This window comes from Rhamphochromis sp. 'chilingali' (genome assembly GCF_963969265.1).
Source record: "Rhamphochromis sp. 'chilingali' genome assembly, chromosome: 1".
In the NCBI taxonomy this organism is placed as follows: Eukaryota; Metazoa; Chordata; class Actinopteri; order Cichliformes; family Cichlidae; genus Rhamphochromis; species Rhamphochromis sp. 'chilingali'.
In genome coordinates, this window is record NC_137929.1 from 24115168 (window position 1) to 24131294 (window position 16127).

The following is a 16127-nucleotide window of genomic DNA, read 5'->3' on the forward strand; positions in this document are numbered from 1 at the left end:
TCACTCTCATTTCATCAGTCCATAAAACCTTAGAAAAACCAGTCTTGAGATATTTCTTGGCCCAGTCTTGACGTTTCAGCTTGTGTGTCTTGTTCAGTGGTGGTCGTCTTTCAGCCTTTCTTACCTTGGCCATGTCTCTGAGTATTGCACACCTTGTGCTTTTGGGCACTCCAGTGATGTTGCAGCTCTGAAATATGGCCAAACTGGTGGCAAGTGGCATCTTGGCGGCTGCACGCTTGACTTTTCTCAGTTCATGGGCAGTTATTTTGCGCCTTGGTTTTTCCACACGCTTCTTGCGACCCTGTTGACTATTTTGAATGAAACGCTTGATTGCTCGATGATCACGCTTCAGAAGCTTTGCAATTTTGAGACTGCTGCATCCCTCTGCAAGATATCTCACTATTTTTGACTTTTCTGAGCCTGTCAAGTCCTCCTTTTGACCCATTTTGCCAAAGGAAAGGACGTTGCCTAATAATTATGCACACCTGATATAGGGTGTTGATGTCATTAGACCACACCCCTTCTCATTACAGAGATGCACATCACCTAATATGCTTAATTGGTAGTAGGCTTTCGAGCCTATACAGCTTGGAGTAAGACAACATGCATGAAGAGGATGATGTGGACAAAATACTCATTTGCCTAATAATTCTGCACTCCCTGTATATACAGAATCTACATTCAAAATCAGAAACCACAGAAGTCACAAGAAAATACAAAGATCATATTTTATCTACACACATTGAAACAACAATATCATCAGTTGAACTCAAAAAAATTTTTTGAAATAAAAGATTTTCTCTGCTGATCAATATTTCCTAATGTCATTTTAATTATACCTCTCTTTGTGTCACATCATTGTAATGTGATACTATCACCAGAAGGTGGTGGTAACACACCAGCAATGTGTTTGTTGACATGTTTGATTCCACTGACGGAGGGAGTTTCAGTTTGTTCCACGACTGCATTTCACTCACTGCCTCTGTCACTGCAGGACCAACATGGAGCAAGAAGTCAGCACTCTCAGGAGGCTGACAAACCTCACAGAAGAAAGGGAGAGAAAACGTACAGCTGTGAGTTGTGTGGAAAGTCTTTTACCCTGGCTGGAGGCTTAAAAAGACACAAACTCATCCACAGTGGAGTTAAACCTTACAGCTGTGACTTGTGTGGAAAGTCGTTTGTGCAGGCTGGAGCCTTAAAAAAACACCAACTCATTCACAGTGGATTTAAACCTTACAGCTGTGACTTGTGTGGAAAGTGTTTTACCCAAGCAGAAAACTTAAAAACACACCAACTCATTCACAGTGGATTTAAACCTTACAGCTGTGACTTGTGTGGAAAGTCTTTTGCCCGGGCTGGAGACTTAAAAAGACACCAACTCATCCACAGTGGAGTTAAACCTTACAGCTGTGACTTGTGTGGAAAGTCTTTTACCTGGGCTGGAAACTTAAAAACACACAGAATCATCCACAGTGGAGTTAAACCTTACAGCTGTGACTTGTGTGGAAAGTGGTTTACCCTGGCAGAAAACTTAAAAACACACAAACTCATTCACAGTGGATTTAAACCTTACAGCTGTGACTTGTGTGGAAAGTCGTTTGTGCAGGCTGGAGCCTTAAAAAAACACCAACTCATTCACAGTGGATTTAAACCTTACAGCTGTGACTTGTGTGGAAAGTGTTTTACCCAAGCAGAAAACTTAAAAAGACACCAACTCATCCACAGTGGAGTTAAATCTTACAGCTGTGACTTGTGTGGAAAGTCTTTTACCCGGGCTGAAGACTTAAAAAGACACCAACTCATCCACAGTGGAGTTAAACCTTACAGCTGTGACTTGTGTGGAAAGTCTTTTACCCGGGCTGGAAACTTAAAAACACACAGAATCATCCACAGTGGAGTTAAACCTTACAGCTGTGACTTGTGTGGAAAGTGGTTTACCCTGGCAGAAAACTTAAAAACACACAAACTCATTCACAGTGGATTTAAACCTTACAGCTGTGACTTGTGTGGAAAATCTTTTACTCAGGCTGGAGGCTTAAAAACACACCAACTCATCCACAGTGGATTTAAACCTTACAGCTGTGACTTGTGTGGAAAATCTTTTACTCAGGCTGGAGACTTAAAAAGACACCAACTCATCCACAGTGGAGTTAAAGCGTACAGCTGTGAGTTGTGTGGAAAGTCTTTTGCCCGGGCTGGAGGCTTAAAAAAACACCAACTCATCCACAGTGTAGTTTAAGCACACTACTGTGACTTGTGTTGTAAAGCTTTTGCTCAAAGTCGAAACTTACAGAAGCATCTAGTTACCCACCCTGGAATTAAGGTGTACAGCTGCGATTTTTGTGGAAAAAGGTTCAGTGACAAACAGTACCGAAATATTCACCTACGGATTTACACTGGAAATTATGTTTCCTGCTGTGATCAGTGTGGGAAACTGTTTACAACAGATGCACAGTTACAACGACACATGTTTAGCCACTCTGAGGAGAGACCTTACAAAAGTGAACTGTGTGAGAAGACTTTTAAAGTTCCACATCACCTGAAAAAAACACCAACAGATCCACACCAGAAATTAACTCTACAAGTGCAGTTACTGTGAGGATGTATTGATTTTTTTATCTTGTAATTTTAACCTGATTGTTTGGAACAAGTCTAATCAGTAAACTTATGGAGTTATACTGAATGAACAGTTTGGAAAAATGAAGAGTCATTTTCGCTTGGTAAGCTGAGTGTTATAATGCAAACAGTAAAACGTAGTTGGACATTGGCAGAGATCACTTACGCTGTCATTGTTTAGAAGCAGAGCAACACAGATGGATCCAGTTCTCAACCCTGTCGTCACTGTGGTGGTGGGAAAACGTTTCTCTGTGACCTTTGTGGAAAAACCTCCAATCATCAACGGGACCTTAAACCGCATCAACGTAGACACACTGGAGACAAAATGAACTACTGCAAAGAATGTGGGAGAGGCTTCCACACACCAAGTACATTAAAAATACATGAACTCTTCCACAGTGGGGTTAAAAAGCACATCTGTGACTAGTGTGGGTCATCCTTCACCACTGCACGTGAGCTTAACGAACAAGAATGAGCAAATCCACACAGGAGAGACACCATACAAGTGCAGACACTGTGACAAAAACTTCTCACAATCAGGTCATCGTAACAAACATGATTGTACACACATGGAAGCGAACTTCAGCTCTGACCAGTGTGACAAGAGCTTCAGGAATCTCAGTTCATACTCCAAACACAAACGATTCCACGCTGTAAATAAACTGTTTCACTGTTACCAATGTGCAAAAACATTAACTACATTATCTGCTCTGTGCAAACATCAGCCTGATCATGTAGGACTGAAATCACTGGATCACAATGAATCTGAAGAGAGAGAAAGATCCTCTTCTGGCTTCAGGGTTGGACTTAAAAACCTTGAGATCAGGCTCCACAGAGTTCAGATGGAATCTCCTGTAAAGAGTGTCAGCTGATGTCACATTTGGATCTGATGAGGTAGCTCTGATTTCTGGACCTGCAGTGAATAATCCTTAATGTTACATTTAGGAAGCTGCATGTATAGATATGTACATCTATACATGCAGCTTCTCTGTCACTGTCACTACATGCAGGGCGATCAAAATTACTGATATGGATATATATATCAATTTCTTTCATTTGAACTTTCTTAGTTTTTCCAAAATTAACTTCTTTTTTTTTAAATGTATTCATTTCAAAGAAATGTTAAACGTTAAAAACGGCAGCACACATAAGGACCCTTTAAATAATTCAAATTCTATTAAACATCTATTTTTGGCTCCTCCTTTCACTTTAGTGTATTTACTGTATCGTTGAAGTCCACATGTTGTTTTAATGAAATCATTTTGATCCACATGTTCTGCAGCTGTTTTCTTGTTGATTTGAAGTTTGCATTATGAAATCCTGATAATGTTAAAGCGTTAGTTATATTTGATGAACTCTGTGTAAAGTTTGTCTTATTAAACAGTTTGGTGTGAAAAATAAAGAAATGGTCTCAGAACAAGAAGTTTGAGCCCTGATTTCATATTCAAACTACAGGGAGTGCAGAATTATTAGGCAAGTTGTATTTTTGAGGAATAATTTTATTATTGAACAACAACCATGTTCTCAATGAACCCAAAAAACTCATTAATGGTAAATGGCCTGTATTTATATAGCGCTTTACTAGTCCCTAAGGACCCCAAAGCGCTTTACATATCCAGTTATCCACCCATTCACACACACATTCACACACTAATATCAAAGCTGAATGTTCGTGGAAGTAGTTTTTAGTTTGTTTTTAGTTTTAGCTATTTTAGGGGGATATCTGTGTGTGCAGGTGACTATTACTGTGCACAATTATTAGGCAACTTAACAAAAAACAAATATATACCCATTTCAATTATTTATTTTTACCAGTGAAAGCAATATAACATCTCCACATTCACAAATATACATTTCTGACATTCAAAAACAAATCAGCGACCAATATAGCCACCTTTCTTTGCAAGGACACTCAAAAGCCTGCCATCCATGGATTCTGTCGGTGTTTTGATCTGTTCACCATCAACATTGCGTGCAGCAGCAACCACAGCCTCCCAGACACTGTTCAGAGAGGTGTACTGTTTTCCCTCCTTGTAAATCTCACATTTGATGATGGACCACAGGTTCTCAATGGGGTTCAGATCAGGTGAACAAGGTGGCCATGTCATTAGTTTTTCTTCTTTTATACCCTTTCTTGCCAGCCACGCTGTGAAGTACTTGGACGCGTGTGATGGAGCATTGTCCTGCATGAAAATCATGTTTTTCTTCAAGGATGCAGACTTCTTCCTGTACCACTGCTCAAGGCTGGACTGGGACAAAAAATCGGCCCGGGCATTTTGACTAGAGACCGGCCGACCAGGATAAAAATTGAAAATGTGACGTCATTCAGGGGTAAAACCGCAAAGGATTCTGGGAACTTGTGGCAAGAGGTGCTAGCGCACGCAGGCTTTCAATTGAGCTCAGTTACACAGCAATAAAAAAATGGCAAGAAGCTGTTGTATTATTAACTGCAATAGCCGGTCGCATGACAGCCACGGAAAGCCGACGGGTAAAGAGATCCTTTTTTTTTTTATCGGATTACGTCGTTGAAGATAAATTTTTTAAGCCATGTTTCTGAAGTAAGAGCTGATGGTCTGGATATACCAAATATAACGTCTCAGAACACTCCAGCTCACATGTTAGTCTGCTCCATTCCCACAAAGGTCAGAGTTTTGTAGTAGTTAATACGTCATTTTTCTTAACATAATTGGTGATATAGGTTACAAGCAAGTCTGGCGCTGAACAGAAATTGTCGCGCTATGCTCCTTTGTTTATTGTGCATAAATAGTGAATTGTCCTGACACAATATTGCGTTTCGCTTCTGTTATTACCATGGTACACTGACAAAAACATATTCTTTTATTCACAGGATAAAACAGTTGTTTTGTATCACTAATTGTCCAGTGCGATTACAGCATACAGTATTATTGTCACTGCTACATTTCTGTGATGCTACCAGAAATTATTTCCACTACTAATTAATTACCGTTGAGCTCAAAGGTTATATTAATAAACTGTTAACGAATGTGTATTTATGAAGACGATTTGTGAGACTGGTAAACTTACCTTTGTTCGTACGATGGTCTTTCGTTCTACACGGTGCGTTTCAAGGTCCTGTACCCATCCGTCGGTAAACTGGTCCTGGGCTTGTTGCAGTGACCTGAAGTTACTAAACTTCATGAGTGTGTGCACTCACTCCAAGAAGCGTATAATTATAAATATGAGCGTGGTGAAAGTTGGGCAGCACGCTAATGTATTTTGTCCACTCTGTGTGCTCGTAAGGGTCTGACCCTTTCACTCCTTTGATTTTTTCCTCGTATCTTTTCTTTGACTTTTCGTCGAGTATGTTTTTGTACGGACCGGCATTGTTCTCCTTCGTTTTGTACATTCCTTTTTTGTGCGGCAAAGAAAAAACAAGAAGGTATTGGAACCGGAGAATGAACGTTTTGCGGTGCTGCAAATGCTTGCATTTGATGCAGTACTTGGATTGTTATGCCACGAGTTCCCGGCATGCAATGCGCGAAAATCACGTGATTGCTAAACAAGGGGGAGGGTGCATCCAGCCTCCTCGGTTGTAATTGGTCCAGCCCAGAGTCGATCATGACCAATTGGCCAATCCAACACCTTTCATTATATATACCCTTCCTAAAAAAAAAAAAAAAATCCATCGGCCCATAAAAACAAAAAATCGCCAGCGGCCCACCGGGCAAATGCCCGGTATGCCCGATGGCCAGTCCAGCTATGCCACTGCTTGAAGAAGGTGTCTTCCAGAAACTGGCAGTAGGACTGGGAGTTGAGCTTGACTCCATCCTCAACCCGAAAAGGCCCCACAAGCTCATCTTTGATGATACCAGCCCAAACCAGTACTCCACCTCCACCTTGCTGGCGTCTGAGTCGGACTGGAGCTCACTGCCCTTTACCAATCCAGCCACGGGCCCATCCATCTGGCCCATCAAGACTCACTCTCATTTCATCAGTCCATAAAACCTTAGAAAAACCAGTCTTGAGATATTTCTTGGCCCAGTCTTGACGTTTCAGCTTGTGTGTCTTGTTCAGTGGTGGTCGTCTTTCAGCCTTTCTTACCTTGGCCATGTCTCTGAGTATTGCACACCTTGTGCTCTTGGGCACTCCAGTGATGTTGCAGCTCTGAAATATGGCCAAACTGGTGGCAAGTGGCATCTTGGCAGCTGCACGCTTGACTTTTCTCAGTTCATGGGCAGTTATTTTGCGCCTTGGTTTTTCCACACGCTTCTTGCGACCCTGTTGACTATTTTGAATGAAACGCTTGATTGCTCGATGATCACGCTTCAGAAGCTTTGCAATTTTGAGACTGCTGCATCCCTCTGCAAGATATCTCACTATTTTTGACTTTTCTGAGCCTGTCAAGTCCTTCTTTGACCCATTTTGCCAAAGGAAAGGACGTTGCCTAATAATTATGCACACCTGATATAGGGTGTTGATGTCATTAGACCACACCCCTTCTCATTACAGAGATGCACATCACCTAATATGCTTAATTGGTAGTAAGCTTTCGAGCCTATACAGCTTGGAGTAAGACAACATGCATGAAGAGGATGATGTGGACAAAATACTCATTTGCCTAATAATTCTGCACTCCCTGTAATTTAACTGTTTTCGGTGGTACATGTGGAGGTTTATCAGGGAGGAGACTTGGCTGTTCTCCACTCACACTGGCTGAAATGGTGAAAATGCTGTTATCATAGGATGAAATGAGGATTTGTTCCTCATTAACGAGTTGGGGGCACAAAAAATACTTTTCTTTCTTATTCTCATTTAAAATATCTAGCTTTTATTAAATAATTATCTGAATCTTGCGAACAAAGTTTTTATCTGACGTAAAATGTATAGAAATCATACATATACCAACAAGACTGTACATCACTGTCACAACAGCATTTGTTTTCATTCAAAGGCTTTTTGGCTTTAATACCTGGTGGGCCGGTCTCTAGTCAAAATGCCCAATTTTTTTGTCCCAGTCCAGCAGTGTCACCATGCCAGCTGACTGTATGTCATCATCAGCTAGTGTTGTTCTTTATACATCAATATTACCAAAGTTTACCATAAGGCAGCATAGAAAGTATTTACTTGCTTTCAGGTTTTATTCAAATGTTAGTCTTTTCAGTTGTTTCTCCACTTTTTTCCTGTTTTAAAAATCAAACAGCAGTTTGTAATAAGATTATCTTCTTTTTTTAACAGGCAGATAAAGTTTTGCATTGGCATTGGCTAATTTGCCAATTGTATGTTAAATATTCAAAAATGTTTTTGCTCAAAACATATGTGCACTATATGTCAGTAAAAATACTATGCAAATATTGCTGTCCTTGAATGCTGAGTAAACACTGACAAAGCACTGATTGTGTCTCTTGTACTTTATCAACGCAGTGTCTAAAAACTTTGCACCGTAGTGGTTAAAATCTCATTCTAATAAGAGTTAAAAGCGCATTCGGTTATTAGGTTTACAGGGTTACTGAATTATGGTTAATGGTTGGTAGAATTTTTTTTTAACATTATCTGCCAATTACATCTGCCACCCTTCTCCAAATCTGTGCCCCTACCTGGCCCCCCCAACAAAAATTTTCTAGACACACACACACCACTGCTTGGTGGGTATGCAAGTGAAGAGAGAGACTACATCAAAGGACACAATGGTTTCATCTGGATCCAAGGTAAGTAAAAACGGCAAAAACGAAACAACCAGGTCGCTGGACACACCGCTCCTGTGTCAGCGGAGAGCAGGCACACTTTGCTCCCTCTCCCCCACTCTTATGTTTCGGTGTTGCACTGACACTTTGGGGGTTGTTAAGTTGTTTACATATTAATTATATAAATTTTTTTGTTGTTTTTGTTGTTGAGAATTTTAATTGTAATTTTTGTATTATAGTTTATAAATAGTATTTGTTTTAATTTGTGTACTGGTTTGCGTGCACTTAAGATTAAAAAAAAAAAAAAAAAAAAGATCGCCACCAGGGCAGACCCGATGGCATTTTCATGCTTCGCAGCATCATTTATTCTTACAATAATAACACGGTTGCTGTAACAGTACTTTCAACGGCTTCAGCTCTCCCGCTGGCAGCCGTACACATCACCACCACCAACCCTGCAGCGGCATCGCAGAACACACCCTGCCACATACCCCCCTCGCCCGCTTCACCTCACCTCGCGAGCAGGCGAGGGAATTGGCCCGGACCATCGGCGCCCCATGCCCTAGCCCAGCGACGGGGAAGTGTCCACTCTGGCGGTCGCCCGCGCCTCCAGCGGAAGCCCCGGAGCTGGCCTGATGGCCACCCATATGGCAAGCAGCGGTGGCGCAGTAGGCGTGGAAGTGAGCTGGGGTTCACAGGTAGCTGGGCAGACGGCCGGCACGCAGGACTGTGCAGCCTGCGTGCCGAAGTGGACAGCATGCACCCCCGCGCACCTCGACCTCCGTCTCCAGCTTGGCAGGTGCGCCAGCCTCCGGCTCACCCCAAGCCATGCGCTGTCCACCCTTACAGTGATCACACGGTTGCTGTAACAGTAGCCTACATTCAACGGCTGCAACCCTCCTGCTGCCAGCTGTACACATCAACACCAAAAACAACAACAGCACAAGCAGCGCACAGGTTTTAAGCCGGCGAGGCATCATTGTAGATGCCGTGAAGGTGAGTCCATCTCATCTGCAGTGGCATCGCAGACCACGAGCCGCAACAATAATAAAAAAAAATTATTTAATTATGAATAAATTATTTCTCCTAATTATGTCCTGGGTTTTAACTAATTAATTATACCAAAGGAAACATCACACAAACACTTAAGGTCATGAAAATTAATTGCGATTTAGCAATTCAATGAGGCATCCACCTTATTTATTGAAAAGTATCGTATCAGTATTGGTATCGGCGATACTGGCCCGAATTTACTTGGTATCGGATCGATACCAAAATATGCAGTATCGCACACCACTAGTGTTTGGGAGTTCCCTTTCAGTCGATTCACTCGGTACAACACATAAGTATGGGATATCACGCCCTCGCGTGTCCTGGCTGAAGAAACCTTTAATCACGCCTTTAAGGCAGATGACGTGTGATGACACGCGCACGGCCCTGCCTGCACATATAGCCGCTGTCATCACAGTCATCCCTCAGTTCGATAGCCGCTCTTCACCAAGCCAAACTGCTCAGTGGGGCCACCTTGTGTTGTACCTCGTTCCTCTCCTTCAGGGAACAGAAGTTATAGACATAACTATTCGTTCCCTTTCAGTCGATTCACTCGGTACAACACATAAGTATGGGACATATATACACGCCCCACAGAGCAGCCACCAAACCGGAATCGGACCACCACATCCTTAGTGAGTGGTAGACCCAGCAGAAAGGACAGCATGAGCCACCGAAGGGGCTGTAGCATCCAACCGATAAAACCGCACAAAAGTGTGCGTTGATGCCCAACTAGCTGCCGCACAAATATCAGCTACAGGCACCCCTTTAAAAAGAGCCCATGAGGTTGCCATCCCCCTGGTAGAATGAGCTCTCACCCCGTGTGGCAAAGCAAGACCACCAGTGCTGTATGCCAGTGAGATAGCTTCTATAATCCAGTGGGACAGCCTCCGTTTGGACAGAGCTCTACCTCTATTTGGATCAGCGAAGCAGACAAACAGCTGGTCACATAAACGCACATTCTGAGTGCGCTCAATGTAGGTGCGTAGCACACGCACTGGACAAAGAGAATGCATCCTCCTCTGCTCCTCAGATGCAAAAGGAGGGGAGCAAAAGCTCAGCAACTCAAACTCCATTGAGCTAGAAGATGCAGGCATGATCTTGGGAAAATAGGCAGCATTTGGATGCAATACGACCTTGTGGCCATCAGAAGAGAACTGTGTGCACGAGGGATGCACAGAGAGCGCATGAAGGTCACCCACTCGCTTTGCCGAAGCCAAAGCGAGAAGTAATGCAGTCTTATATGAAAGAAATTTAATATCCACAGACTCAATGGGTTCAAACGGGGGGCTACAAAGGGCCTCCAGCACCAAAGACAAGTCCCAAGCAGGCACACTGGACTTAAGCACGGGCCTCAGCCGGCGAACTCCTTTCAGAAAACGTATGGCGAGGGGATGTGCACCTAGTGTCACCCCGTCAGAACCAATATGACAAGCAGATATACAGTGGGGCAAAAAAGTATTTAGTCAACCACCGATTGTGCAAGTTCCCCCACTTAAAATGATGACAGAGGTCAGTAATTTGCACCAGAGGTACACTTCAACTGTGAGAGACAGAATGTGAAAAAAAAAATCCATGAATTCACATGGTAGGATTTGTAAAGAATTTATTCGTAAATTAGGGTGGAAAATAAGTATTTGGTCACCTCAAACATGGAAAATCTCTGGCTCTCACAGACCTGTAACGTCTTCTGTAAGACGCTTTTCTGTCCCTCACTCGTTACCTGTATGAATGGCACCTGTTTGAACTCATCATCTCTATAAAAGACACCTGTCCACAGCCTCAAACAGTCAGACTCCAAACTCCGCCATGGCCAAGACCAAAGAGCTTTCGAAGGACACCAGGAAAAGTATTGTAGACCTGCACCAGACTGGGAAGAGTGAATCTACAATAGGCAAGCAGCTTGGTGTGAAAAAATCAACTGTGGGAGCAATCATCAGAAAATGGAAGACATACAAGACCACTGATAATCTCCCACGATCTGGGGCTCCACGCAAGATCTCATCCCGTGGGGTCAAAATGATCATGAGAACGGTGAGCAAAGATCCCAGAACCACACGGGGGGACCTGGTGAATGACCTGCAGAGAGCTGGAACCAAAGTAACAAAGGTCACCATCAGTAACACACTACGACGGCAGGGAATCAAATCCCGCAGTGCCAGACGTGTTCCGCTGCTGAAGCCAGTGCATGTCCAGGCCCGTCTGAAGTTTGCCAGAGAGCACATGGATGATACAGCAGAGGATTGGGAGAATGTCATGTGGTCAGATGAAACCAAAGTAGAACTTTTTGGTATAAACTCAACTCGTCGTGTTTGGAGGACGAAGAATACCGAGTTGCATCCCAAGAACACCATACCTACTGTGAAGCATGGGGGTGGAAACATCATGCTATGGGGCTGTTTTTCTGCCAAGGGGACAGGACGACTGATCCGTGTTAAGGACAGAATGAATGGGGCCATGTATCGTGAGATTTTGAGCCAAAACCTCCTTCCATCAGTGAGAACTTTGAAGATGAAACGCGGCTGGGTCTTCCAACATGACAATGATCCAAAACACACCGCCCGGGCAACAAAGGAGTGGCTCCGTAAGAAGCATTTGAAAGTCCTGGAGTGGCCTAGCCAGTCTCCAGACCTCAACCCCATAGAAAATCTGTGGCAGGAGTTGAAAGTCCGTGTTGCTCGGCGACAGCCCCAAAACATCACTGCTCTCGAGAAGATCTGCATGGAGGAATGGGCCAAAATACCAGCTACTGTGTGTGCAAACCTGGTAAAGACCTATAGTAAACGTTTGACCTCTGTTATTGCCAACAAAGGTTATGTTACAAAGTATTGAGTTGTATTTTTGTTATTGACCAAATACTTATTTTCCACCCTGATTTACGAATAAATTCTTTACAAATCCTACCATGTGAATTCATGGATTTTTTTTCACATTCTGTCTCTCACAGTTGAAGTGTACCTCTGGTGCAAATTACTGACCTCTGTCATCATTTTAGGTGGGGGAACTTGCACAATCGGTGGCTGACTAAATACTATTTTGCCCCACTGTAAATGTGTTAAAGTATAACATGTTTATTAAATTACTATTTCTGTTTTTCTTTTAATTAAGTAGATGTCATGTAAGAACTTTAATAAGTTGCTCTTGTTTATGATCAATATTTAGATTTATGTTTCACAAAAACCATTCAGTTTGTATGTCGTGTTGCATGAGTAAGACAACAAATCAACAAGAAACACACTCAGGGAGTGTGTGAGTTATCTGATATCAAATAAAATTTCCATCTGTGCACAAATGTTTTTAAAGAGTGATTTAAAAACATTTAAATTTAATGTCTCTTTTCATTCATTTCTGTCTCTCTCTCTCTCTCTTGTGATTGTTGACATAACTGAAACTCTACCTTAATTTTTGATATGTATGTTTTTTGAACACATGACCTTTTCCCTATTTTCTTAATAACAATGCCTTTGTTGTAAAGCTACACAAAATTAACATGCTACATTCATCCAAGGTGATGAAATTCTTTGACAGTTGCTATATATAGTACACTTTATGTCAACACAGTCAAAAGTTTGGACACACTGTCACGGATTTGCTGTGTGGTAGGCAAGATGTGGAGCAGGCACGTGCAGAGGGGGGGGCTTGAGCACCCGCCCCTTTCCTGATGGGTGCCCAAAGTGCCCTTTTGTTGAGGCAACGTTTTTAAAAAAAATCTTTTTATTTTATTTTATTTTTTTTTATGTGTGTGTGTGTGTGCGTGCGGAGTCCTGTCTGTGCCCCTCAACAATAATATTTAACTATTAATCACAGTTTTGCTAAATAAAAGGATCTTCTTGCATCAGTCACATGATCACATTTAACCAATGATCGCCCTTGACGGCAGAACGCGCTGGTTACGAGCCGGGAAAGAGCTCACAAAGAGCACGCGCATTTTTAGCGGTCCAGACCTGTAGAAGAAACACAAGTTAACTCAGAGACACAGACTGATGCGACAAAACCAGTAAGTAGGTGTACCGCGTACACTGTAGTGTGTAGCACACAGGAGTATTAGCTTATTACGTACACGTTGGTAAGCTGTCTTGTTGCAACTGACGAACTGAAACAAACGAGCGTGCTGTGTGTGCAACAGCGTGACAAACGTTACCTGTCCTTTTATTAACTGCACAAGTAGTGCTGGTCACAGCTGCTGGCTACCTGTGTAAGGCTGTCATGGGTCTGTAGCTCTGTCACCGTTTTAGGGAACATATTTAGTTTTAAAGTAAGTTTCCGGGCTTTTCCTGCCTTTCTTGGAGGGATTATATTTCACTAAAAAACGATCTAATATGCATGTCCACATAATAATTATTATAATTATAATATATTAAAAACACACGCTGTATTTTAAAGAACATACATTAAGAAGCAGATTATATTAGATTTATATTTTAAATAAGACAAAATGTGGATTTTACAGCAGTAAAATGATTGTATCTCTACAGTTTAAAAATGTAATAAGCTTTGCCCCTGCACAGAGTGGATAGTGAAACAAATGAAATCATCATAAATACATTATTTCATATTTATTACTTCCCCCTCCTCATTGCTTTATTATTGTAGCTCTAGTAATAAATAATAATGTAAGGATTCTGGATCAGCACAGTGATGCCCATAGTATATACAGTATTCTGAAGAAGGTCTAAAATGTCACTGTGTGTGCATGTGTGTGTTTTATTTAGATGGATTTTTAAAAAAAATATTACTCATGATATAACATTGTCCAGACATGCCTGGTAAGGACATGAGGAGGAAACAGCAGGAGCTGTGTGAGGATACTAAAGGCAGTGCTATAACATTTTTCTGTCATCATTTTATTATAGATTAAGTGCAAGAGTTGTTAGGTGTGGATAATTAGATTATAGTTTATTGCAATATCAAGTTGTGCCTTGTTCTCACATAGACAGCAAGTGGGAGAGTGATATATGAAATGATGGGATGGAAGGAAGAAGAGAAGCAAAGAGTGATTCACAGGCAGAGCCTAAATTATTTCTCACAGTTTTTTATTGCCTTATGGTTCCAAGCGCTGTCACCAATCTTTGCATTTTGTTATTATCTCATGACACTTGTTTAATCAGCTACCACCTCTCCTGTGGACTTTTTAATGTCTACAGTCTCAGATCAACACAGCCCTGCCCTTCCCATATTAGATTCTTGATGAATGTGTGTTGTTGTTATTCAGCCTGGTTCAATGTACCCCTTTTTAACTTTGAGCACCCGCCCCTTTAAACCTCTCTGCACGGCCCTGATGTGGAGTCAAATGCAGGACTCAATGAAAAATTGAAAAAATGGACTCTACACATGTTTTATAGTTTAGATTCCTGAAAGTAGCCACCCTTTGTTTTCTTGATATCGCTGCAAACCCTTGGCCTTCTCTCAATAAGTTTCATGATGTATTCACCTGAAATGGTTTTTCACTTCATAGATGTGCCTTATCAGGATTCATTTGTGAAATTTCTTGCCTCCTTGAGATGAGATCATCAGTTGTGTTGTGCAGAAGTCAGGTTGGTACACAGCTGACTTCTGACTGATACACCCTAAATATTGCACGGTTAAAAATAACCCAATTTGTAACTCAATGCTGGGTCAAATATTGTTGTTGTTTCAACTTAACAGGGTTGGGTTACTGGTTTGACCCAGCACTCTGGGTTAGGATAACTATCCAAAAATTGGGTTAAATTGACCAATAACCAACTTGAGGTTAATAAAATTGGGTCGAAACTCAAAACCTATCACTAGTGTTATATTACCTTTAGTATTTAGGTTAAGATTTCTACTTACTATAAAATTCAGCATATAAAAACTAGATTCAAAACAGATTTTCTCAAAAATACGTTTATTGCCATATGATACATAGAACATACAGCAAACTTCATACAAAATATATCAATGAAAGTAAAATGCAAGTAAAAAAAAATGTACCAAAAAATATATATAATTTATTATATCGATTACTTCAAATCAGTCTTTGGTTACAGCACATGTTAATACACATGAAGACATGCTATGTAAAGTCAGCTCTGTTTTAGAACAAATTACATGTAAAAACTCTTAACTTTAAAAAACTGAAGAATTTATGATTTTTTCAGTACTTAACATCAGTGTTGGTCAAGTTACTTGAAAAAAGTATTGGCCAAATGTCAAGGCCACAATTTTTTGTTGTCTGGAGAATTACGATCTACAATCGCGTGGATTACATGCCTTTTAATAATATAAAACTGGTGTCACTGAATGTGAATGGTCTGAATAACCCAATCAAAAGAAGTAAAGTGGTAACAAAACTCAAAAAAGAAAAGGCACAGGTAATATTCTTGCAGGAGACTCACCTGCCCCAACAGGAACATGAAAAATTGAAAAGATTTGGTTATAAAAACACCTATTACAATTCCTACAGTAAACCTGTTTCTCCATCACCTGTTCAGCTCTGATAATTCAGTAAGGACATCTCCTGGTTTCATCTTCATGTTTCCCTCTCACCACATATCAAAACCCACATCATGACCAGCAGCTTTACAGCTGTGGCTCCAGCAAACACCAGCTGATACCTGAAAGTAATAATAAATACATTCTAACAACAGCTGATCAAGCTTAAACGTGCTGCTGTTGTTTAGCGCGACCTCCGCTGGTTTCCTTTTTCTGGCTCAGAAAGAAAAGCCGATCAGCTGATCATTGATCAGTTCAATTAGCAACTTTCTGGCTGAAGTAGTACGGACTAATCGTGTTCCTTTTTACCTCAACTTTAAAGTTCGATCTCCTCGGCTGTAATTGGTCCAGCCCAGAATCGATCAT

General features: G+C 41.4%; 1 protein-coding gene across 4 annotated transcripts in view; it reads left to right on the forward strand.

Annotated features, from left to right (window-relative positions):
• The window catches only part of LOC308394497 (uncharacterized protein), a 25902-nt gene extending 19762 nt beyond the window's left edge, over nt 1-6140 (forward strand). For 2 of the 4 annotated variants that reach the window (XM_080878853.1, XM_080878854.1), the window contains one exon: nt 882-6140. In XM_080878853.1, coding sequence (XP_080734979.1) covers nt 882-2239 — 1358 coding nt within the window. In that variant the 3' untranslated portion in view covers nt 2240-6140. The remainder of the gene's footprint in view (nt 1-881) is intronic. The other 2 variants (XM_080878856.1, XM_080878855.1) reach the window with 1 other exon arrangement.
• Nucleotides 6141-16127: the final 9987 nt, after the last annotated feature.